Genomic DNA, 23,655 nt, shown 5'->3' with positions numbered 1-23,655 from the left:
AAGGGGATGACGTGAATAATGTTCTGTGCAAGGTAAATTCTAGTAAAGTTTGATAATAGATAGTCCAAGGGTCTCCAATGAGGTAGATAGTACTTAGTTCAGGGCTTATCTCTAGTTGGTGAGAGGACAGTTCAGTTGCCTGATAACAGCAGGGAAGAAACTGTCCCTGAATCTGGAGGTGTGCGTTTTCACACTTCTGTACCTCATGTCTGATGGGAGAGGGGAGAAGAGGGAGTGGCCAGTGTGAGACAGGTCCTTATGTTCTTCATTGTGCTTGTTGGTGCCATCGTTAACATGGGGAGGGGATGTTGGCCACACTGACCGCACACCACCAGAGAACGGGCCTACAGCTGTGTACATGTGTTGGCACTGACCCAGTGCAGACAGCACCAACTCCGTGCCTCCTTTCATGAATCTGATGGAGCTGGTGACGAGGTGACCAGGAGCATAGGGCAGTGGCGGTCATCTCTGGGCATTACCAAGGCCTTGGACAAGATCCCGAGGCAAGGCTGGTTTGGTGGGTGAGATCGCCATGGGATCCAAGTCACCCTGCAGCCTCATTGCATCCTCCTCACAGCTCACACTGCCACCCAGCTTTGTGTCGTCTGCAAATCCACAAAGAAGGTGTCTCAACCTAAAAACATCACCTATCCATGTTCTCTAGGGATGCTGCCTGACGAGTTAATCCAGTATTTTGTGCCTTTCCTCAGATTTGGCTTCCCTGCTGTAGCAAGGATGTTGTTAGGCTGCAAAGAGTGCAGAGAAGGTTCACTGGGATCTCATAAGGAGAGATTGGACAGACTTGGATTGCTTTCATTGGAGCATCAGAGGCTGAGAGGAAACCTGACGGACGTACAATGTGTACAACTACGAGCGGCAGAGAGAAGGTAGACAGTCAGAACCTTTTTCCCAGAGAGGAAATGTCAAAGTGCATAAGTTTCCGGTGAGAGGGACAAAGTTTAAAGGAGATGTGCAGGGCATGATTCTACCCACAGAGGGTGGCGAGTGCCTGGAACTTGCTGCCAGGGGTGGTGGTGCAGGCAGATACAATAGTGGTGTTTAAGAGACTTTGAGACAGACACATCATAGACAGGGAATAGAGGCATATAGATCACGTGCAGGCAGATGCGATCATGGATATCGTGGGCCGAAGGGCTTGTTCTTGTGCTGTGCTGTTCTATGTACCCCTAGCATCCTGTGCATTGTGTGACCTGCAAAGAGGTCCTTCTGCAGTTGTACAGAGCCCTAGTGAGACCGCACCTGGAGTATTGTGTGCAGTTTTGGTCCCCTAATTTGAGGAAGGACATTCTTGCTATTGAGGGAGTGCAGTGTAGGCAATTCCCGGGATGGCGGGACTGTCATATGCTGAGAGAATGGAGCACCTGGGCTTGTACACTCTGGAGTTTAGAAGGATGAAAGGGCATCGCTGCTGAAAGACTCATCCATGCCTTCATCTCCTCCCGACTGGACTATTGCAACTCACTTCTCCTTGGCATCAGCTCCACCTACATCAACCGACTCCAACTGGTCCAGAACGCAGCCGCCCGACTCATCACCCACACCAAATCCTGGCATCACATCACTCCAGTCCTCAAACAACTTCACTGGCTTCCCATCTCCCACCGGATCACCTACAAAATCCTGATCCTCACCAACAAAGCCCTCCACCATCTGCCCCCCCCCCCATATCACCCCCCACTCCCCCTACTCTCCCCCTACCAACCCTCATGGTCCCTCAGATCCACATCAGCCGGTCTCCTCTCCATCCACAAGTCCAACCTCCGCAGTTTTGGGGACAGAGCCTTCTCCAGGGCAGCTCCCAGGCTCAGGAACTCCCTCCCCTAACTGATCCGCAATTCCGTGTCCCTCACCATCTTCCAGTTCTGCCTCAAGACCCATCTCTTCACCTCTGCCTATCCTTAGCCCCACGTGCCGTCCCTTTTCATCTGTGCATTAATTGCCTCATATTGTGTTTTGTACTGTATTCTGTATTTACTTCGTGTACTAGTCATGTCTCTACTATGTATTTCATTCCCCTTACATGTTTTTCCTCTACCTGCTAAATTTTTGTAAGGTGTCCTTGAGACTCTTGAAAGGCGCCCATAAATAAAATTTATTATTATTATTATCTCATTGAAACACATAAGATTGTTAATGGCTTGGACACACTAGAGGCAGGAAACATGTTCCCGATGTTGGGGGAATCCAGAACCAGGGGCCACAGTTTAAGAATAAGGAGTAAGCCATTTAAAACGGAGACGAGGAAACATTTTTTCTCACAGAGAGTCATGAGTCTGTGAAATTCTCTGCCTCAGAGGGCGGTGGAGGCAGCTTCTCTGGTTGCTTTCAAGGGAGAGCTAGATAGGGCTCTTAAAAATAGCGGAGTCAGGGGACATGGAGAGAAGGCAGGAACGGGGTACTGATTGGGGATGATCAGCCATGATCACATTGAATGGCGGTGCTGGCTTGAAGGGCCGAATGGCCTACTCCTACACCTATTGTCTATTGTGTATTGTCTGTACAGAGACCTGTGAACACACGGCAGCACGGGCGTGTGCACCGGGGTGGCGTGTGGGATGTGGTGCCGGCGCGCGTCCATCTCACCTCTCCACCCTTCTTTTTCTTCTTCTTCTTCTTCTCCTTTTTATCCTTTTTCTCCTGCGTCGCTGCCAACTTCTTTGCCGCCTTTTTGGCTGCCAGTCGCTCCTTCTCCTCTGCCTCGGCTGCAATCTCCTGCACCAGCTGCCCCACAGTCACAGGTGTCAACACGGGGCATGCACGGGCGCATGGACAGGGGCCCGGGGCACACGCACACACCTGCCATCTCCTGCACCCGCGGCCCCACAGTCACGCGCATCACACCAGGCACATGCGCACGCTGAGCACACATACATGGGGCACATGTACACATGGGACACACACACACACACGGGGCACACACACACACGGGGACTGGGGCCCGGGGCACACGCACACCTGGGGCACACGCACCACAGAGGTACAGGGGGAACACGCTCACAGGGAGCAAGGAAACACGCAAATACAGGGGACAGGGGAACATGGGACCCAGATACACACAGACATGGAGCCCTGCCCTGCCCAGGGAAGCACAGGTCAATCCCACGGAGAGAGAGAGATGCTCTCTTGGAGTTTGGATGGTACCTGTTCCGGAGTCTTCTTGATGAAGAGTATGTCCGATCCGCCCTGCTCCACGCTGGGGTAGTCGGGGAACTTCCCCGTAGCGTTACTGAGGGGGGAGAGGAGTAGGTTGAAGAGTGAGTGGAGTAAGGGTGAGGGGCGAAGGGTGAGTAGAATAAGGGTGAGGGGTGAGGGGGGTGAGGGGTGAGGGTGTGAGGGGTGAGTGGGGTGGGGGGTTAGGGGTGTGGGGTGGGGTTCGGCAGTGTGTGGGGTTGGGGTGTGGTTTGGTGTAGGGGAGAGGGGGGGTGAGGGGTGAGGGGCGGCAGTGCGTTCCAGACACCCACCACCTCTGTGTAAAAAGATACGTACTCCCGCACATTTCCTTTCTAAACCTCTCTCTCTCTCTCTCTCTCTCTCTCTCTCTCTCTCTGTGTAAAAGTTAGCGAGGTTTAAAAATCTTAGGGCAGATCGATCTCCTCTCCATCCAGTCGGCACTGATTCGTCTCTTCTCCTGTCACTCCCTGGGACGGTCCGCCCCTTCCTGTGCCATCGTGCCTTTACTGGAGCTGAGGGACACTCTGGATGGCCGGGGGAGGTCTCCAACTGGACACAATTTTCGGAGGGACCGGAAGCGGCCCGGCCTCGCGCGGCGTGGAGTCGGAGATGTTGGAAAGCGGAGAATCTAATCCCAGCGGAGGGGAAAGACCAGCGACCAGCGCCCGCTGTGATTCCCCATCTAACACCCTGTAATCCAGGCAACATTCTGGTAAACCTTCTCTGCGCCCTCTCCAAAGCCTCACTAGTAATGGGGCGGACAGAAGTGCACACAATACCCCAAGTGTGGCCTGACCAAAGTCCTATAAAGCCGAATCATGACGTTGACTCTTATACTCAATTCCCCAACTGATGAGGGCAAGTACCTTCTTGACCATTCTATCTACTTGGCGCATTCACAAAGCTATGGACTTGGAGCCCAACATCCTTCCATACATTATTTCTTAGACAGCCCCCCTCACTGTCTGCAACTCCATCCATTTTGTGTAATCTGCAAATTTATTAACTAATCAATCTACTTTTCCAAGTCATTTATGAATATCACAAACAGCAGAGATCCCAGCACAGGTCCCTGTGGAAGTCCACGTCACTGCCCTTCCGCCACTACCCTCTGTCATAGAAACATAGAAAATAGGTGCAGGAGTAGGCCATTCAGCCCTTCGAGCCTGCACCGCCATTCAATATGATCATGGCTGATCATCCAACTCAGTATCCTGTACCTGCCTTCTCTCCATACCCCCTGATCCCTTTAGCCACAAGGGCCACATCTAACTCCCTCTTAAATATAGCCAATGAACTGGCCTCAACTACCTTCTGTGGCAGAGAGTTGCAGAGATTCACCACTTTCTGTGTGAAAAATGTTTTTCTCATCTCGGTTCTAAAGGATTTCCCCCTCTATCCTTAAGCTGTGACCCCTTGTCCTGGACTTCCCCAACATCGGGAACAATCTTCCTGCATCTAGCCTGTCCAACCCATTAAGAATTTTGTAAGTTTCGTCTTCTATCAGTAAGTCAGTTCTGAATCCAACCAGGTTCTTAATGCAACAAATTCATTGGTGATCCCGTGCATCTAAATCTTTTGGATTAATCTACGATTAAGGAATTTATAAAAAGACTTCTGAAAATCCACCTCATCGATCACCTTCGTCACCTTCTCAAAAAACTCCATCGTTAGTAAGACTCGACCTGCTGTGTACAAAGCCATGCTGACTGGCAATAGACAACAGGTGCAGGAGTAGGCCATTCGGCCCTTCGAGCCAGCGCCGCCATTCAATGTGATCATGGCTGATCATCCCCAATCAGTACCCCGTTCTTGCCTTCTCACCATTTCCCTTGACTTCGCTATTTTTAAGAGCTCTATCTAACTCTCTAAAAGTATTTCTTCGTCTCCATTCTAATTGGCTTACCCCTTATTCCTAAACTATGGACTCCCCCAACATTGGGAACATGTTTCCTGCCTCTAGCGTGTCCAAACCATTAATAATCTTATATGTTTCAATAAAATTCCCTCTCATCCTTCTAAATTCCAGAGTACATAAGCCCAGCCGCTCCATTCTAGCAACATATGACAGTCCCGCCATCCCGGGAATTTACCTTGTAAACCTACGCTGCACTCCCTCAATATCAAGAATGTCCTTCCTCAAATGACAGGATCAAAACTGCACACAATACTCCATGTGTGGTCTCGCTAGGGCCCTGTACAACTGCAGAAGGACCTCTTTGCTCCTATACTCGACTCCTCTTGTTATGTCGCTACTGTCGCTAACTAACCAACAGGATTCAGCAGAATCCCTGATTCTGCAATGCATGCAATCCAATCTCGAAGAATCCTGTCCAATAGTTTTCCAACCACTGGCATGGGACTCACTGGCCTAGTTCCCTCGATTCTCTCTACTTCATTTCTCTTCCCTCTGGAAGACGACTCCGGACTGTCAAAGCTGCCACAGCCAGACATAAAAACAGTTTTTGTCCACGAGTAGTTGCTCTACTCAACAGCCAAAAATCAGTAGCCTCCCTTTGATCTGGTATTTTGTTGGTTCACATGCTTGATCAATGGTGTTTTATCATTAATGTTTTATTATTATTAATGTTTAGTGTTTTCTGAGTCATTCGTAACTGTCACTGTATGTCATGTTGTTACTTGTGGGCGGAGCACCAAGGCAAATTCCTTGTATGTGAATACCTGGCCAATAAATATACTTACTTACTTAGGCATCCTTAACGTGGGTGGCGATCACTGTTCCTGCCGCGCTCCCCAGTGCACTTGCTAGCACTTGATGAACCACTTACGGATATGCAGCACCAACCCCTTCCACCACGCTCTCCAGTTACTCCACACTCCCCACTGTCACTCTCTCACTGTTCCCGCCATGCTCCCCACTTGGACCACGTTCCCCATTGCCACTAACGCGAGCACCATCCAGACTGAGATATGATCACTATCACCGCTGTGCTCCCCTCTCACTCGCATTAGTGTGACTGGACTGAGCGATGATTGCTATTACTGCTGTGCTCCCCACTCCCACTCACTAGCACCAGTTAGACCAGACAGAGCCATCTCCACCATGCTCCCACTTACTAGCACTCAATGAACCACTTGTGGATCTCCTCCTTCAAGTTCTCCTTCAAGTCGGGCCCCTCCGTCTGTATCACCAGCTGCCTGATGCGCGGCTGGTCCTGCAAGTATTCGGCCCATCGCTGTTCCTGCAACGCATGCATGCGTTCCTGCGCTTCCTCTGCGAGCAGCACTGCAGCGGCAGGCTTGTCCATGTCCACAGCCGGAACCTATGTAACACAGCACGGGTGGTCACTGTACCAGGCCTTGGCCAAAATAGACCCAAATAACCACGCCTTCCCCGCACATACCCCAGCTTGGGCCCCCATTGCTCCCAATACCCAAGCCCTTCCCCCTAACTAACTCACCCCATTCTCCCACGTACACCACCCCCCACACCCCAAATACCCCACCCCCCCATATACCCCACTCCTGTCCACAAATACCTCACTGTAGCTCCCGCAAATATCCCAGCCTTGCCCCCCCCCCCCCCCCCCCATATCCCAACGCTGGCCAAAATATGCCAACCCTTCCCCCAAATACTCCAGCCCTGCTCCTCCAACATGCCACCTGCCCCAAGCGACTCTTCACCCTCTGCCCCTCCCAATACCACACCCCCTGCCCCCCCCCCCCCCAATCCCACCCCACCCTTCTCCCTGACCCACCCATCCCCAAACCATACAGACTATAGTCGACCTTGGACCTGCCGTTATCCTCTTCTGCTATCGCGAATCGGAGGCCATTCGGCCCCTCGTGTCCGTAAACCCCCTCAGGGAGTGACCCCCACCTCCGTCACTGCCCCCTCCCCCGCCCCCTCTCCCCTGCAGTGATCAACGCACCCTGCTGACCACAAGGAAGCCAGAGCCCCCAGGGGGGGGAGGGGTAGCATGCAAACTCTACACAGACAGCATCCAGGATAAGGATCAATGTCCAAGCTGCCAAGAGCAGATTCAGTCTCAGAGCTGTACAGCACGGAGCCCATCTTCAGCCCATCTTAGCCCAACCTACCAAGTTGACACACTAAACGAGTCCCATCTGCCAGCATTTGCCCCATATCTCTCCAAACCCTTCCCATCCATTATCTGTCCTAATATATTTTAAATGTCATAATCAAGTCTCCCTCTGGCAGCTTATTCCAGATATCGGCGACCCTCTGGGTGGAATAGTTGAGAGAGGGCAGTCTGTCTACCCCACGACAGAAGGGGGAAGGAGTTGTACAGTTTGATAGCCACAGGGAAGAAGGATCTCCTGTGGCGTTGTGTCCTGCTTCTTGGTGGAACCAGTCTGTTGCTGAAGGTGCTCCTCAGGTTGACCAGTGTGTGTCATTGGAGCTGTATTGTCCAAGATTCTCGCAGTTTGAGGAGCATCCTCCCCTCCGAGACCACCTCCAATGAGCTGCCATAGGAGGTAGTTGAGGCAGGTGCTATCGCAATGTCGAAGAAACATTTTATTCGGGTATATGGACAGGACAGGGTTAGAAGGAAATGGGCCAAGCCCAGGCAGGTGAGACTAGTGTAGATTGGACATGTTTGTCGGTGTGGGCGTTGGGCTGAAGGGCCTGTTTGCATGCTGTATGATTGTATGCACGCGGTTTTCTGATGCAGTTTCTCGTGCTGCCCCCCCCCCCCCCTTCGTTTCACCTTTTTTCCCTCCCCAGGACCATCCCTTCCCCCTCCCAGCCTCCCCCCCACCCTCATTCCCACCTCCCTCCCTCTCTCCGTCTCTTCCTTCCTTCCCTGCCTCCAACCCATCGCTCTCCTCCCTCACCCCCTCCCCGTGTTGCATGTGTCCTGGTCTTTAAACCGGTGCTGGGTGAGAGGAGGAGGGGTGTCCGGGGGGGGGGGGGGGGGGGGGGGCAGGCGGACTGGTCCGTGCCTCCGTGTGATGTTGGTGTGCGGGGAGCGAAGTCTATGTGCTCTTTGCCGCGTTGCCCTGGAGACCGGGCTAATGGGGACAACAATGTTTTCTAATCGAATGCAATTTGTGGAACGGGAGAGAGGGAGAGAGAGAGAGAGAGAGAGAGAGAGGGATGGAGGGGGGAGGGGGATGGAGAGAGATGGAGGAGGGAAGAAGAGGGGGGAGGGTGCAGTGGGGGGGGGGGAGGGCGGGAGGAGGAGAGAGAGAGGGGGGGAGAAGGAGGGAGAGAGCGAGGGGGGAAGGGGTGGGGGGAGGAGAGGGAGTGGGGAGGGAGAGAGTGAGAGAGGGGGGGAGAGGGAGTGAGGGGGAGAGAGGGAGGGACTGAGGGGAGAGAGAGGGACTGAGGGGGAGAGTGGAAGGGGAGAGAGGAAGGAGAGAGAGGAGAGGGGGGGGGAGAGAGGGAGGGGGGAGAGTAGAGAGGTGGGGAAGTAGGGAGGTGAGGGTGAGAGAGGATGGGAGAGGGGATAGGGAGGGGGTGATGGTCAGTGGTTGCGGAGAGGAATGTAATATTCTGCCCCCCACCTGCCCATGGAGGAAACCTCAGCACTTTGTCGCCTCATTGCCTCCCAAATGTATTTTAAATATCATTTGGAACACGCAATTATTTAAAACGCTGAACTAAACACATCCTAATGGAGATGGGGAGCCAGCACAGAAACCAGACACTCTGTGGGGGGGGGGGTGGGGGAGGGGGGGGGGGGGGGGAGTGAAGTGGATTCCTGTCCCCACCTCTCTCTCTCCCTCCTTCCCTCCATTCCCCCTCTCCCTTTCACTCCCACCCTCCAAACTCCACCCCCCCTCCAATCTCCAACACCCCTGCACTCTCTCCCCACTCTCACCCCTCCCCTCTATCCCCCCCACCCCCTCTCCCCCTCCACTCCCTCCTGCACCCTCTCCACATCCTTCCTGTAATGGGGGTGACCAGAACTACACGCAAAAGTCCAAATGCGGCCTGACCATGGTCCTAGAGAGGTGGACCGTGACTGCCTGACTCTTGTACTCAATGCCCCGACTAAGGAAGGGAGACACTCCATGAGCCTCCTGTATCACTCCCATGGCTGGGTGAACATATCTCCAACACCACGAGACAACTCAACACCCACCCACCACCACAACACCCGTCACAATCTCTCCCTCCCTCCTGCCCTCCCCCACCCTGTCCAAAATGCCCCTCAACCCTCCCCTATGTTCCCCCAAAATGCCCCACCCCTCCCCTAAATAGCCCCCCACTTCACCACACACACGCACACATGCACACACACACATGCATACACACGCACGCACACACACACACACACACACACACATGCGCACACACGCACACACGCACTCACACACGCACACTCACACACATGCACACACACATGCACACACACACACGCACACACACACATGCACACACATGCACACACGCGAACACACACACACACGCACACACACACATGCATACACACGCACGCACACACACTCACACACACACATGCATACACACGCACACACGCAAACACACACACACACATGCACACACACACACACACACTCACACACATGTGCACACACACACGCGCGCACACACCCACACAAGTGCACACACCCACACACACACGCGCACACACACCCTCACCACCCGCACACATACACACAAGAGGATACAAATATTTACCATTTGCACACACATGCTCACCATTGGACACTCACTGACACACACGTGTACAAGTGGTGCTCACCATTTCGATGAACTTGAACTCTTCTGCTCGTTCCTGGAGCGTCTCCTTCCTCTGGTGGTGACCTCGCCACATCTGCCGGAGAGGTCATAGGTCAGGTCGGGGGGAGAGGGTAGGGGGAGGGAGGAGATGGGCAGCAGAGGGGGGCAGAAAAGAAGGTGAATGTAGAGAGATGGAGAGGAAGGGATTGGGGAGAGGGAGCAGGAGGGGAGAGGGAGCAGGAGGGGAGAGGGAGGAGAGAGAGAGGAGGAGGAGAGAGGGGGGAGATTGGGGAGAGGGAGGAGGGGAGAGGGGGGGATTGGGGAGAGGGAGCAGGGGAGCGGGAGGAGGAGAGAGAGAGGAGAGAGGGAAAGGGTAGAGGGGGAGAGGGGGGAGATTGGGGAGAGGGAGGAGGGGAGAGGGGGGGATTGGGGAGAGGGAGGAGGGGAGAGAGGGGGGATTGGGGAGAGGGGGAGGAGGGGGTAGGGAGAGGGGAGAGGGAGAGGGGAGAGGGAGAGGGGGAGAGGGGAGAGGAGAGGGGAGAGGAAGGAGGAGAGAGGGAGGGAGAAGGGGAGATGGAGGTGGGGTGGGGCAGAAAATGGGCAGGGTAGATGAGGGAGGGGGGGGGAGCAGCTGGATGGGGGCTGGTGGTTGTTTAACGGAGGCTGATAGAGGACATAGGGGGGGAGGGGGGGGCAATGCGGGGGTGGGGGAGAGGGGGGGGTAGGGAGGGAGAGTGGACGGGGGAGTGAGCTAGAGAGCTCAGGAAGAGTAGCAGATAGAGCTGAATTACCCACAACCCCCCTCACCCACCCTCCCCTTCACACCCTCCTCCCTCTTGCTACTGTCTACCCAACCTCTCATTGCATCCCTCTCTCCTCTCCCCCCTCCCTCTCTCCTCTTTCCCCCTCCTCACTCTCTCCCAACCTTACCCATCCCCCCTTCTTCCCTTCCCCCCCAACCCCCCCCCCCCCCCCCAACCGAATCGCCCACCCCACATCTCCCCCCTCTCCGCACCTTCTGGATGAGGGTGGCAGCTGTGTCGGGCTCCATGGTGACAGGGGGCAGTTGTTTCCGCCGCCTCTCTCGCTGCTCCTCCCGCCAGATGTTGCGCATGATGCTGGCCCTCAGTCGGCCCTGGCGGCCCCGCTCCGCCACCTGGACGATGCGCACCGCCTCCTCCGCTGTTGGTAGCGGCTCCTCTGCCTGTACAGCCCGACAACACACCGTTACACAACGCCCCACACCGTTACACACCGCCCCACACCGCCCCACACCGTTACACACCGCCCCACACCGTTACGCACCGCCCCACACCGTTACACACCGCTACGCACCGTTACACACCGCCCCACACCGTTACACACCGCCCCACACCGTTCCACACCGCCCCACACCGTTACACACCGCCCCACACCGTTACACACCGCCCCACACCGTTACACACTGTTACGCACCGCTCCACACCGTTACACACCGTTACATACCGTTATACAACGCCCCACACCGTTACACACCGCCCCACACCGTTACACACACGTTATACACCACACCCACACCGTTACACACGCCCCACACCGTTACACAACGCCCCACACCGTTACACACCGCCCCACACGTTACACACCGCTCCACACCGTTACACACCGTTACACACCGCCCCACACCGTTACACACCGCCCCACACCGTTACACACCGCCGCCCCACACCGTTACACACCGTTACACACCGCCCCACACCGCCCCACACCCGTTACACACCGCCCCACACCGTTACACACCGTTACACACCGCCCCACACCGTTACACACACACCCCCCACACACCCTTACACACCGCCCCACACACACATTACATACCGTTACACACCGCCCCACACACATTACACACCGCCCCACACCGTTACACACCGACCCACACACACCGTTACACACCGCCCCGCAACACACCGTTACACACCGCCCCACACCGTTACACACTGCCCCACACCATTACACACTGTTACACAACGCCCCACACACCGTTACACACTGTTACGCACACCTCCACACCGTTACACACTGCCCCACAACACACCATTACACACCACACCGCCCACACAACACACCGCAACACACCGTTACACATCGTTACCACCACACACCCCGCAAACACACCGTTACACACACGCCCACAACACACCGTTACACACCGTTACACACCGCCCCGCAACACACCATTACACACCGTTATACACCGCTCCACAACACACCATTACACACCGTACACACGCCCCACAACACACCGTTACACACCATTACACACCGCCCCGCAACACACCGTTACACACCGCCCCACAACACACCGTTACACACCCCCCCACACACACACCGTTACACACCGCCCGCAACACACTGTTACACACCGCCCCACAACTCATCGTTACACACTGCCCCGCAACACACGGACCGTTACACACTGCCCACAACACACCATTTACACACTGACCATTACACACCATTTCACACTGCCCCACAACACACCGTTACACACTGCCCGTAATACACCGTTACACACCGTCCCACAACACACCGTTACACACTGCCCCACAACACACCATTACACATCGTTACACACTGCCCCACAACACATCGTTACACACCGCCCCGCAACGCACCATTACACACTGCCCCACAACACACCGTTACACACTGCCCCACAACACACACACACCGTCCCACAACACACCATTACACACTGCCCCACAACACACCGTTACACATCGTTACACACTGCCCCACAACACATCATTACACACTGCCCGCAATACACCGTTACACACTGCTACAGACCCGCACTGACCGTTACCGGCCATTGCAGTCCGGTACCGTTTGTTACAGACCATTACAGACCGGAACAGCCTGGCCGTTACAGCTCATTGCGGTCTGATACTGGCCGTTAAAGTTTGTCACAGACTGGAACAGTCCGGTAGCGGTTATTAAGGCTTGTTACAGTTTGTTGCAGTGCGGTACTGACCGTTGCAATCCCGTACAGACTATCACAGCATCGTACATCCCAGTAAATCCATTACAACCCGGTACTGGCTGCTACAGTCCATTACAGTCCAACATGGTCTGTTACACACCATACCAATCAGCTACATATGTCACATCTGCTGCAATCCATTACAATAGAAACATAGAAACATTGTAGGCCATTCGGCCCTTCGAGCCTGCACCGCCATTCAATATGATCATGGCTGATCATCCAACTCAGTATCCTGTACCTGCCTTCTCTCCATACCCCTTGATCCCTTTAGCCACAAGGGCCACATCTAACTCCCTCTTAAATATAGCCAATGAACTGGCCTCAACTACCTTCTGTGGCAGAGAGTTCCAGAGATTCACCACTCTCTGTGTGAAAAATGTTTTTCTCATCTCAGTCCTAAAAGATTTCCCCCTTATCCTCAAACTGTGACCCCTTGTTCTGGACTTCCCCATCATCGGAAACAATCTTCCTGCATCTAGCCTGTCCAACCCCTTAAGAATGTTGTAAGTTTCTATATGATCCCCCCTCAATCTTCTAAATTCTAGCGAGTACAAACCGAGTCTATCCAGTCTTTCTTCATATGAAAGTCCTGACATGCCAGGAATCAGTCTGGTGAACCTTCTCTGTACTCCCTCTATGGCAAGAATGTCTTTCCTCAAATTAGGAGACCAAAACTGTACGCAATACTCCAAGTGTGGTCTCACCAAGACCCTGTACAACTGCAGTAGAACCTCCCTGCTCCTATACTCAAATCATTTTGCTATGAATGCTAACATACCATTCGCTTTCTTCACTGCCTGCTGCACCTGCATGCCTACTTTCAATGACTGGTGTTCCATGACACCCAGGTCTCGTTGCATCTCCCCCTTTCCTAATTGGCCACCATTCAGATAATAGTCTACTTTCCTGTTTTTGCCACCAAAATGGATAACCTCACATGTATCCACATTATACTGCATCTGCCATGCATTTGCCCACTCACCCAGCCTATCCAAGTCACCTTGCAGCCTCCTAGCATCCTCCTCACAGCTAACACTGCCCCCCAGCAATCTGTTACAGCCCAGTACAGTCCGCCAGTTACACTGTTACAGTCTATTGCACCATTATAGCACCTCCGTTCCATCACTGGGACCCCTGCCCCACCTCACTCTGATATCCCCCGCCCCTGTGTTCTCCAATGTTACAGTCATTACATTTCAGTACACGTATTACAGTCCAGTATACCTGTTGCAGTCCCCAGTGTAGTGCAGGACCATTGTATCCATTGCATGATGGACATCGTGTCCATTACACTGTTATAGTGCAGGACCATCGTGTCCATTACAGGTCATGGGGCCCATTACAGCAAGCACCAGTCGCAGGCCGCTAGATCCATTACAGGTCACATTGCCCAATAAAGGATACCAAAGAACATGTCATCCAGCTATAATGTTCATTACAAGACCACAATAAGCATCACTGGCTTCATGCAAGGAAGCAGAGGGGGGTGGTGGAAGGGTGGTTTTCAGACTGGATGCCTGAACTAGTGGAAACAAGGAACTGCAGATATTGGTTTACACAAAAGGACACAAAGTGCTGGAATAACTCAGCGGGTCAGGCAGCATCTCTGGGGAAAAGGAATAGGTGACGTTTCAGGTTGGGATCCTTCTTCAGAAGAAGGGTCCTGACCCGAAACGTCACCCATCCATGTTCTCCAGGGATGCTGCCTGACCCGCTGAGTTACTCCACCACTGAGGCCTGTGACTAGTGGTGTGCCTCGGGGTTCAGTGCTGGGACCCATTACTGTTTGCCATCTATATCAATGATTTGGATGAGAATGCACAAGGTATGATTAGCAAGTTTGCAGATGATACAAAAGGTGGTTGGTATTGTAGAGAGTGAAGATGGCTGTCAAATATTGCAGCAGGGTCTTGATTGGCTGGCCAGGTGGGCTGAAGAATGGTTGATGGAATTTAAGACAGAGAAGTGCGAGGTGTTTAATTTTGGGATGTCTAACGTGGACAGGACCTACACAGTGAATGGTAGATGATGTAGAGCAGAGGGACCTAGGGATGCAGGTATGTAGTGGCTTGAAGGTGGCGTCACAGGTAGATAAGGTGGCGAGGCCAACTTTTGGCACGTTGGCCTTCGTCGGTCAGTCTGTGTCCGTGGCTGCGACCCTCCATATCTGTCACAGAGGTCAGTCGGTGATGTACGTTTCGGGTCGGTGGATGGACGACAACATTGGGGAACACGGGGGGGGGGGGGGGGGGGGGGGGGGCAGCGACGGGACGGGGGTCCCAGACTCCACACACACACACTCACCTTCAATAATTCGTCTTCCTGAAGCAGTTTCCCCAAATAAACCTTCCGTTCCTCATGGACCCTCTCCGCTTCCCGGGTAAAGTACTTGGGAATCGGAATCTCAACGTTGCTCTGGAACAGAGAGAGGAGGGAGAGGAGGCGTGGGAAGAGGGGGGCGGGGGGTCAGGGGTTGAGAGGGAGCCAAGCGGGAAGGGAGAGGGAGGAGGGGTGGGGTAGAAGGGAGGGGAGATAGAAACATAGAAATTAGGTGCAGGAGTAGGCCATTCAGCCCTTCGAGCCTGCACCACCATTCAATATGATCATGGCTGATCATCCAACTCAGTATCCTGTACCTGCCTTCTCTCCATACCCCCTGATCCCCTTAGCCACAAGGGCCACATCTAACTCCCTTTTAAATGTCGTCAATGATCTGGCCTCAACCATCTTCTGTGGCAGAGATTTCCAGCGGTTCATCACTCTCTGTGTGAAAAATGTTTTCCTCAACTCGGTCCTAAAAGATTTCCCCCTTATCCTTAAAGCTGTGACCCCTTGTTCTGGACTCCCCAACATCGGGAACAATCTTCCTGCATCTAGCCTGTCCAACCCCTTAAGAATTTTGTAAGTTTCTATAAGATCCCCCCTCAATCTTCTAAATTCTAGCGAGTACAAACCGATAGAGGGGAGGGGGGAGGGGGGAGAGAAAGATTGAGATAGAGGAAGAGAGAAAGAGTGGATGGCGTGAGGAGAGAGAGAGAGAGAGAGAGAGAGAGAGAGAGAGGGGAGGGAGAGGTGGCACAGACTTGGTCTGAAGAAGGGTTTCGGCCCGAAACGTCGCCTATTTCTTCGCTCCACAGATGCTGCTGCACCCGCTGAGTTTCTCCAGCAATTTTGTGTACCTTCGATCTTCCAGCATCTGCAGTTCCTTCTTGAACACAGACTTGGTAGCCTGATAGAAGTTTATAAAATGATGAGAGGGCATGGACAGGGTAGACAGTCGGAATCTTTTTTCCCCAGGATGGAAATATCAAAGACGAGAGGGCATAGCTTTGTGAGAGGGGCAAAGTTCAAAGGAGATGTGTGGGATATTTTTACACGAGGGTGATGGGAACCTGGAAGCCACTGCCAGGGGTGGTGGTGGAGGCAATACGATAGTGGAGTTTAAGAGGATTTTGGAAATGGAGGGATATGGCTCATGTACAGGTTGGTAAGAGTTGGTCCCGGCTTCATGTTGGGCACGGACTTTGTGCTGTGATGTTCTCTGTTCATTCCCTGCATGTGTCGATCTAAAAGCCTCTTAAACCCCATAATCGTATCTGCCTAAACCTCCACCACCACCACCACCACCTCCCCTGCAGCGTCTACCAGCCGCCACCACTCTGGGTGTAAAACACTTGGCCCCGCACATCTCCGTTACACGTTCCCCATCTCTCACCGTAAACTGCTCATCGCATCCCCCGCTCTCCGGCGGCGCCGCTGTTACAGTGGAGCTCTGCTCCCTCCCGGTGGATCACTCGCTCACTGCAGCCTCGTGTATGAACCCTTCCAGTCCCAGCGCCGACACCGGCAGATGCAGCGGGACGGATCCCCGGATAGGAGGCAGGGGGGAGAGGGGGAGAGGGACGGATGGGGACGGGGGCAGAGACGGTCCCCACAGGTAGCGACCCCGGGCAATCTTTACCCGCTTCCCTCCCTCTCTCCCCTCCCCAAGCCCTCTCCCTCTCCCCTACCCTCTCTCCCCCTCCCCTCCTCAATCCCTCTCTCCCTCTCCCCTCCCCAATCCCTCTCCCTCCCCCTTTCCCCTCCACATCCCTTCCTCTCTCTCGTTCGTGCATTGCCTCGCACACTCATCCACTGTTACACACTCACTGACACACCCACTGGCACACTCAATGATACACTGATGGTCACTGACACCTCTGAACACACACACACACACATACACACACACACACTGAACACACTGAAACGAGAGCGTTTGTCAGCACTGGGACTCTACTCGCTGCGGTTCAGAAGTTTGAGGGGGGACCTCATTGAAACTTGCAGAATAATTAAAGACATGGATAGAGTGGATGTGGACAGGATGGTTCTACTGGTGGCAGAGTCTAGGACCAGAGGTCACAGCCTCAGAATTAAAGGGCGCTCTTTTAGAAAGGAGGTGAGGTGGAACTTCTTTAATCAGTGGATATTTTTAAGGGATAGACAAATTCTTGATTAGAACGGGTGTCAAGGGTTATGGGGAGAAGGCAGGAAAATGGGATTAGGAGGTAGTATTGAATGGCGCAGTGGGCCGAATGGCCTAATCCTACTCCTATAACTTGTGAACAATCTCTGATACATTCACTTAATGACACAATGAATGACATGGTCACTCTCACTGAAACACCAGCCCCTGTCCCTGGCCCTCATGCCCTGCCTTGCACACTCACTCACTGACACACTTGCCCATGCCTCACACACTCGTTGACGGACACACTGGCAACAGTCTTGCACACTCATTGTCACACTAGCCCCTCCTCGCTCCCTCACCGACATGCTCACTGACACACTAGCCCCTTCGTACACGCTCACTGTCACACTAGACCCCTTGCACACTCACTGACACATTAAACTTGTTTTGCACACTCACCGAATCACCCCTCCTTGCACACTCAGCAACACACATACACATGAGGGGCGCTGTCCTGTGCACGGCTGCCCAGCCAGCAGCTGTCTGTCTTTTCATCTTTTTATTTTTAGTTTAGTTAGTTAAGTGTTTTGTTTGGAGGTCTAGACTTTTTTGTGTGTGTGGGGGGGGAAGGGGGAAACTACCTTTCAGGGTCCCTACCTGGTTGGAGAGGCAGCTTTTCTCCGGCTGCAGCTTCGACCCGTCCTCGCGGCCTACCAGCGGGCCTGGAGCGGCGTTTCCTGTCAGGGACCGCCCAGAACCACGGCTTCGGCGGCGGCACATGCCTTGCCTGGGTCGCCACGCTGTAGCTCCGGTGAGCTGAGACCGCCGGGAACAACATCGCTGAGCTGCGGGACTGTGGAGCGACCAGCTGCGGGCAGCAGCGTTGAACTTTACACCGGGAGCCTGGGATTTCGTGACGAGATTGCCAGTTGTGGAGCTCCAACCGGCGCGGCCTTGTCGGCTTCGGAAGCCGCGGCCTCCAGTACGGAAGTGGCCGTTGCAGGGTTCCCAGGCCACTGGGAGGACTCTCCCAATGCCGGAGCACGACCACCAGGCGAGAATGGCCAGGAACATCGGGCCTCCGTAGAGGCAACCGTGGAGGGCTCAATGGGCCCGACTATGGGTGAACTGGGGTTGGGGACTGGACTGTGTGCCTTCCCTCATGGTGGGAGGCATTGTGGGGGGATGTTCTTTATGTTTAAAACTCTTATTAATGTTATGTCTGTATTCCTTCTTTATGTGCTGCAAAATGGCAAGAAGCATTTCACTTCACTACACCTAGGTGTATGTGAATGTGACCAATAAAATACCTTTGACCTTTGATACACACTCGTCCCTCATTACACACTCACGGACATGCTCTCTGATCCGTGCATTGACACTTTCCCCAGCCTCACACACTCACTGGCACACTAGCCCCCCATCGCACACTTATAGGCACATTCACCAACACATGCAGATGCAATCACTGGCACTACCCACTTGCACACTCATTGACACAATAGCTCTTGCCTTGCACTCACAGGCATAGCAGCCCCTGCCTCAGCACAGAAACCACACCCTTGCACACCCACTGACACACTATCCCCTTGCACACTGATCGACACACTAGCTTTGCACACTCACGGGTGTGAGCTTGAGGTCCTGCATGACGTGGTCCATGAATCGGAACTCACTCATGCCGTTCTCAACCTGCATTCGCCGCAGCTCCAGCACCCTGCCCATCAGCGCTGGCAGCAGCCTCTCCACCAGCCGCCGCTTCTGTGGCTGCACCAACTGGTCCTGGGCCTCCTGCAGTGCCTGCACGATGCGCACGTACTTCAGGAACAGCGCATCCCGCATCCGGAGCAGCTCCGCCGCATCCTCTGTCTCCTGTGTGGCCGCCTCTCCCTGCAGCACCTCGTCCAGCCCGCTCTGGGCCGCCCGCCACAGCTGCTTGGCCGTGCTGGGGAGGGGTCAGAGGTCAGGGGTCAGAACATCTGGGCAGCCCCTCCCCACCTCCCCCTGTAACCCCCCCCTCCCTCAGTTCCGTCCCTCACACAGTGCGGCGCTGCCTCAGTACCACCCCATGAACTGGAGTCCCCCCAGGGATGGGGGTCGGGGGTCAAGGGTCAGGCCCTGACACGCCAGCTGCCTCACCTGTGGGCCATGGTTGTAGTCTCACCCTGATCCCTGTGGTCAGTGACAGTGACTCTTGCCCTAACACGCACTCACCACCCGCATGCTATCACCCGCTCTCCAGACACACACTCTGCCCCCTCTCCTCCATGCCCCCTCCCTCTGTCTCCCACACCTGGAGCACACCCACTCTACCTCAGCTGCCCAGTCACCCCTGAACCACTGCAGCTCTCTTCCTCAGCACTCACTCCCACACCACTACCTCTGCCTCCTACTCTAACTCCCTCTTGCCCTTGCTTCACTCTCTTTCTCTCTCCGTCTGTCTCTTTCTCTCTCTCCCTTTCTCTCCCCCTTTCTCTCCCCTCACCGTTTCTTCTTCCCGATCTTTCCCTGTGCTTTCTCTCTCCCCCTTTATCACTCTCCTGGTCTCTCTCCCCTCCTCTATCTCCCCTTTATTCTCTCCCCCTTTCTCTCCACCTCCATCTCTCACCCCTATTCTCTCTGCCCCATCTGTCTCTCCCCTTTCTCTCTCTCTCTCTCTCTCTCTCGCTCCCCTATCTCTCTCCCGTATCTTTCTGCCCTTCCTCTTCTCAAAATGTGCCTCCCTCTCCTCCCTCTGTCTCTTCTTCCTCTCTCTCTCTCTGCTCTCTCTCTCTCTCTCTCTCTCTCTCTCTCCCCCCCCCCCCCCCCTCTCTCTAGGTTCTGTTTACCAGTTACCCAGGAAACTAGACAATGGGATCTCCCTGCAGGGAACTCACTGTCTCAAAGGTTCAGGTAGAATAGTAAGATTAAACAAGAACTTACCAGTTTGAAGTTTGATCTTGATATTATGAGGAGTTACGATGAGCGATTACATGAAGAAGGCCGTCATCCCACTTGGCACGTCATACTTCAAAGCAGCGGTGTGGAATCACAGAAACAAGTAGTTGACCTGAACATAGTAAGATTTTGAGAACTGAAACTACCATATGACCTTGATAATATGAGGGTGGGAGCAGTGGGCACGTAATCGCTCATCGTAACTGCTCATAAAATCAAGATCAAACTTCAAACTGGTAAATTCTCGTTTAATCTTACTATTTTACTTCGGAGTCACGTGAGTGACTACGTGAAGATTTCAAAGCTCTGTGATTTCATGCCGGAAACAAATCCATGCGTTACACACTGCATGAAGTGACCATGAATGAGTGAAAAAAGATTCATGCATTCAGACATGACTTGGTTTATGCTGATGCTTAATCATCCAATTAAAATAATAGTGACTCCTTTCATCCAGAGGAAACTATTAACAGTCAAAAATGGAGTTGGCAAATCTCCCCGATTTGGCAACAGGTTGTATTTAAAGTTGGTAAAGTATGTTTGTTTGACCATTTGACCATCTGCAGCTGCTAGGATGTGGTCCAATGGAAAAGTACATAATCCTTTGAGCTGATGTGGTAGCAGCCCCAGTGGAGTGCTGTTGAAAATATCAGTATTAACTCCTGCATTCGCCAAAACCCCGTTTTACCACCTGAAGATGGTAGAACTAAACTTCTTATGAAGCTTATATATATATATATACATTTTTTTTTTCACAAAACATTGTTTCGTTTGGAGCCTTTGAGGCTCTAAGTGATCTAGACGTATTGTTGTGAATGTGTGACCACACATTCCCAAAGGTCCATCGGGTTTTCCATGAAACTGTTTGTACCTCACGTCTGGTTAGCTCTGGTTTATTAATTAAAACATAATATATTATGTTATTAGCAGATGTAACCACCCTGTCCAGTCGTAATTTATGTCGTGACTGGACCCGTTGCACTGAGGCCAGTGCCATGAGGATTATTACCTTTTGAGAGCCGGCTTAAGATAAGGATGCAGCTGGAGCCCCCTGCTGAAGTAATGTTAACAATACGTCATTGTCCCATACTCCCATGTTACTGGGCCTGGGAGAACTTGTGTTAAGATATCCTATATAATTCTGGATATCAGAGGGTGAGGCCCGACAGTGTGGGTTCCACTTTCTGCAGCAAATACGATGAGAAAGCACGTTTGCACAGTTTAATGGCACTGTAACTTAGTATTGTCCAGACTTATCCCTTATTGGTAATTAGCGTAAAACGTGTGGAGTTGTGATCACCATCCCCAAATTGCTCTCCCACTGAAACGCGGGTGAGATAGACAGGTGAGGATGTTGGTGCCCGTCCAGTTCAGGTGTAACCCATCCCCCTTGTTCATGTCCCACCTGCCCTGGGACAGTTCAATGATCCTGTACCTGTCTGCACCCTCCCTCCTGCACCAGCTCCTCAGCACTGCACGTACTGCACTTGGTCGGCATGGACGAGTTCCGTGTTGAGTGACCCTGTTATAAAGTCATCTAGCGTGAAACCAGACCCTTCGGGCCAACACGCCCCATCTACCCTCGTCCCACCTGCCTGCATTTGGCCCATATCCTTCTAAACCTGTCCTATCCATGTACCCAGTCTAAATTTTTCCCAAAGTACCTGCCTCAACTAACTCCTCCGGCAACTTGTTTCTTACACATACTACGCTTTGTGTGACAAAGTTACTGCTCCGGTCCTATTAACCCCCCCCACCCCCCCACCCCACACTCCCCACACTCCCCCTCCCCCTCCCTCTCACACAAACGTATGTCCTCTGGTTCTCAATTCCCATCTTCTGGATAAAAGATTATGAGTGTCTATCCGATCTATGCCTCACATGATGTTGTACACCGCTATAAGATCACTCCTCACCCTCCTGCCCTCCAAGGAATACAGTCCCAGCCTGCTCAACTTCTCCCTATAATTCACGCACTCATGTCCTGGCAACATCCTCATAAATCTTCTCTGCACCCTCTTCAGCTTGACAACCTTTCCTAAAAACTGAACACACTTGGCCCCACCAATGTCTTGTACAACTGTAACCTAACATCCCAACTTCTATACTCAATATGGACACAAAATGCTAACAGCGGGCCATGCAGCATCTCTGGATTGAAGGAATGGTCGACGTTTCAGGTGGAGACCCTTCTCCACACTGTATTCAATACTCCGACTGATGATGGACAAGGTGCCGAAAGCCATCACCTGTGACGCCACATGTTCTTCCCAAACATTTTTATGAAACGCTTCCATCAATTAAAACTTAAAAGTTCAAACTCCCCTCACCCTCCCCCCCAAATTCCTCTCACCCACCCCCGCACTCTCACCCCTCTTTCCCCCTCCCCTCCCCCCCTTTCCCTACTTCCTCGCTCCCTTCCTCTCCCTCCCCTCCCTCGCCAGAGAGAAGCACAAAACGTTGAGCAACTCAACCCTTGCAGCCGGCACGGTGGGGGCAGTGGTGGAAGTTGTTGCCACACAGTGCCAGAAACCCGGGTTCGATCCTGTCTACGGGTACTGTCTGTACGTTATCCCTGTGACCGCGTGGGTTTTCTCCGGGTTCTCCGCTTCCCTCACACTGCCCCAAAAACGTGCAGGTCTGTAGGTTAATTGGTCTCTGTAAATTGCCCCTAGTGTGCAGGGAGTGGGTGGGAAAGCGGGATAAATGAACTCTTGTCCCCTGGCCGTTCCCACTCCCACAGATTGACCCAGCGCCTCCCGTTGCTGCTCGGCGCGCCTGAACAGACCGTGCACCGAAGCCCCCACTCCCCGGTTACCGGGACCCGCGGAGCGATGCCCCAGACGCTGGGCTCGGCGCCCTCCACCGCTTCGGAGATTTCTCCTCTTGGTTCCCAGCAGCCGCTGCCCCAACCTCTCCCCCCAACCCCGTCCATCCGTCCCCCACCCTTGTTCCCAGCTCTGATCATCGCTCGTCCTACCCCGGGTACATCAGAGGAGGTGGAAACACCACTGCCCCGGCCACTGCTGTTATTACACTGGGAGGGCATGGCCAGAATTATATCCAAACCGTGGATGTGTTTTAGAGGGAGCCACGTACCAGCACTACCTGCTGCCTCACCTGGTGATCACCTATCCACCTGGTGATCACCTATCCACCTGGCGATCACCTATCCACCTGGCGATCACCTGTCTACATAGTGGTCACCTCTCCACCTGGTGCTCCTATCAACCTGACTGAATTACCTAATTTCCATCACCTGCAATGTGAACCCACACCATCAGTCGCATCCTCCAACATTCCTGCCGCCTCCAACGGGATCCCACCACTAGCCACATTTTCCCATCTCCACCTCTTTCCGTCTTCCGCAGAGAC

General features: G+C 53.4%; 1 protein-coding gene across 1 annotated transcript in view; it reads right to left on the bottom strand.

The window, feature by feature from the left end:
- Positions 1 to 19,584, bottom strand: part of LOC129696093 (dynein regulatory complex protein 11-like) — a 34,901-nt gene extending 15,317 nt beyond the window's left edge. The window contains exons 1-8 of the mRNA XM_055633546.1: positions 19,483 to 19,584; positions 18,970 to 19,288; positions 15,198 to 15,308; positions 10,884 to 11,072; positions 9,891 to 9,962; positions 6,271 to 6,476; positions 3,163 to 3,247; positions 2,605 to 2,742 (exon numbers count right to left, since the gene is read on the bottom strand). Coding sequence (XP_055489521.1) covers positions 2,605 to 2,742; positions 3,163 to 3,247; positions 6,271 to 6,476; positions 9,891 to 9,962; positions 10,884 to 11,072; positions 15,198 to 15,308; positions 18,970 to 19,288; positions 19,483 to 19,493 — 1,131 coding nt within the window. The 5' untranslated portion in view covers positions 19,494 to 19,584. The remainder of the gene's footprint in view (positions 1 to 2,604; positions 2,743 to 3,162; positions 3,248 to 6,270; positions 6,477 to 9,890; positions 9,963 to 10,883; positions 11,073 to 15,197; positions 15,309 to 18,969; positions 19,289 to 19,482) is intronic.
- Between the last annotated feature and the right edge of the window lie 4,071 nt (positions 19,585 to 23,655).

This window comes from Leucoraja erinacea, chromosome 4, assembly GCF_028641065.1.
Source record: "Leucoraja erinacea ecotype New England chromosome 4, Leri_hhj_1, whole genome shotgun sequence".
Lineage (NCBI taxonomy): Eukaryota > Metazoa > Chordata > Chondrichthyes > Rajiformes > Rajidae > Leucoraja > Leucoraja erinaceus.
Note: the sequence above shows the minus strand (reverse complement) of the source record. Positions and strands in the feature narration are given on the sequence as shown.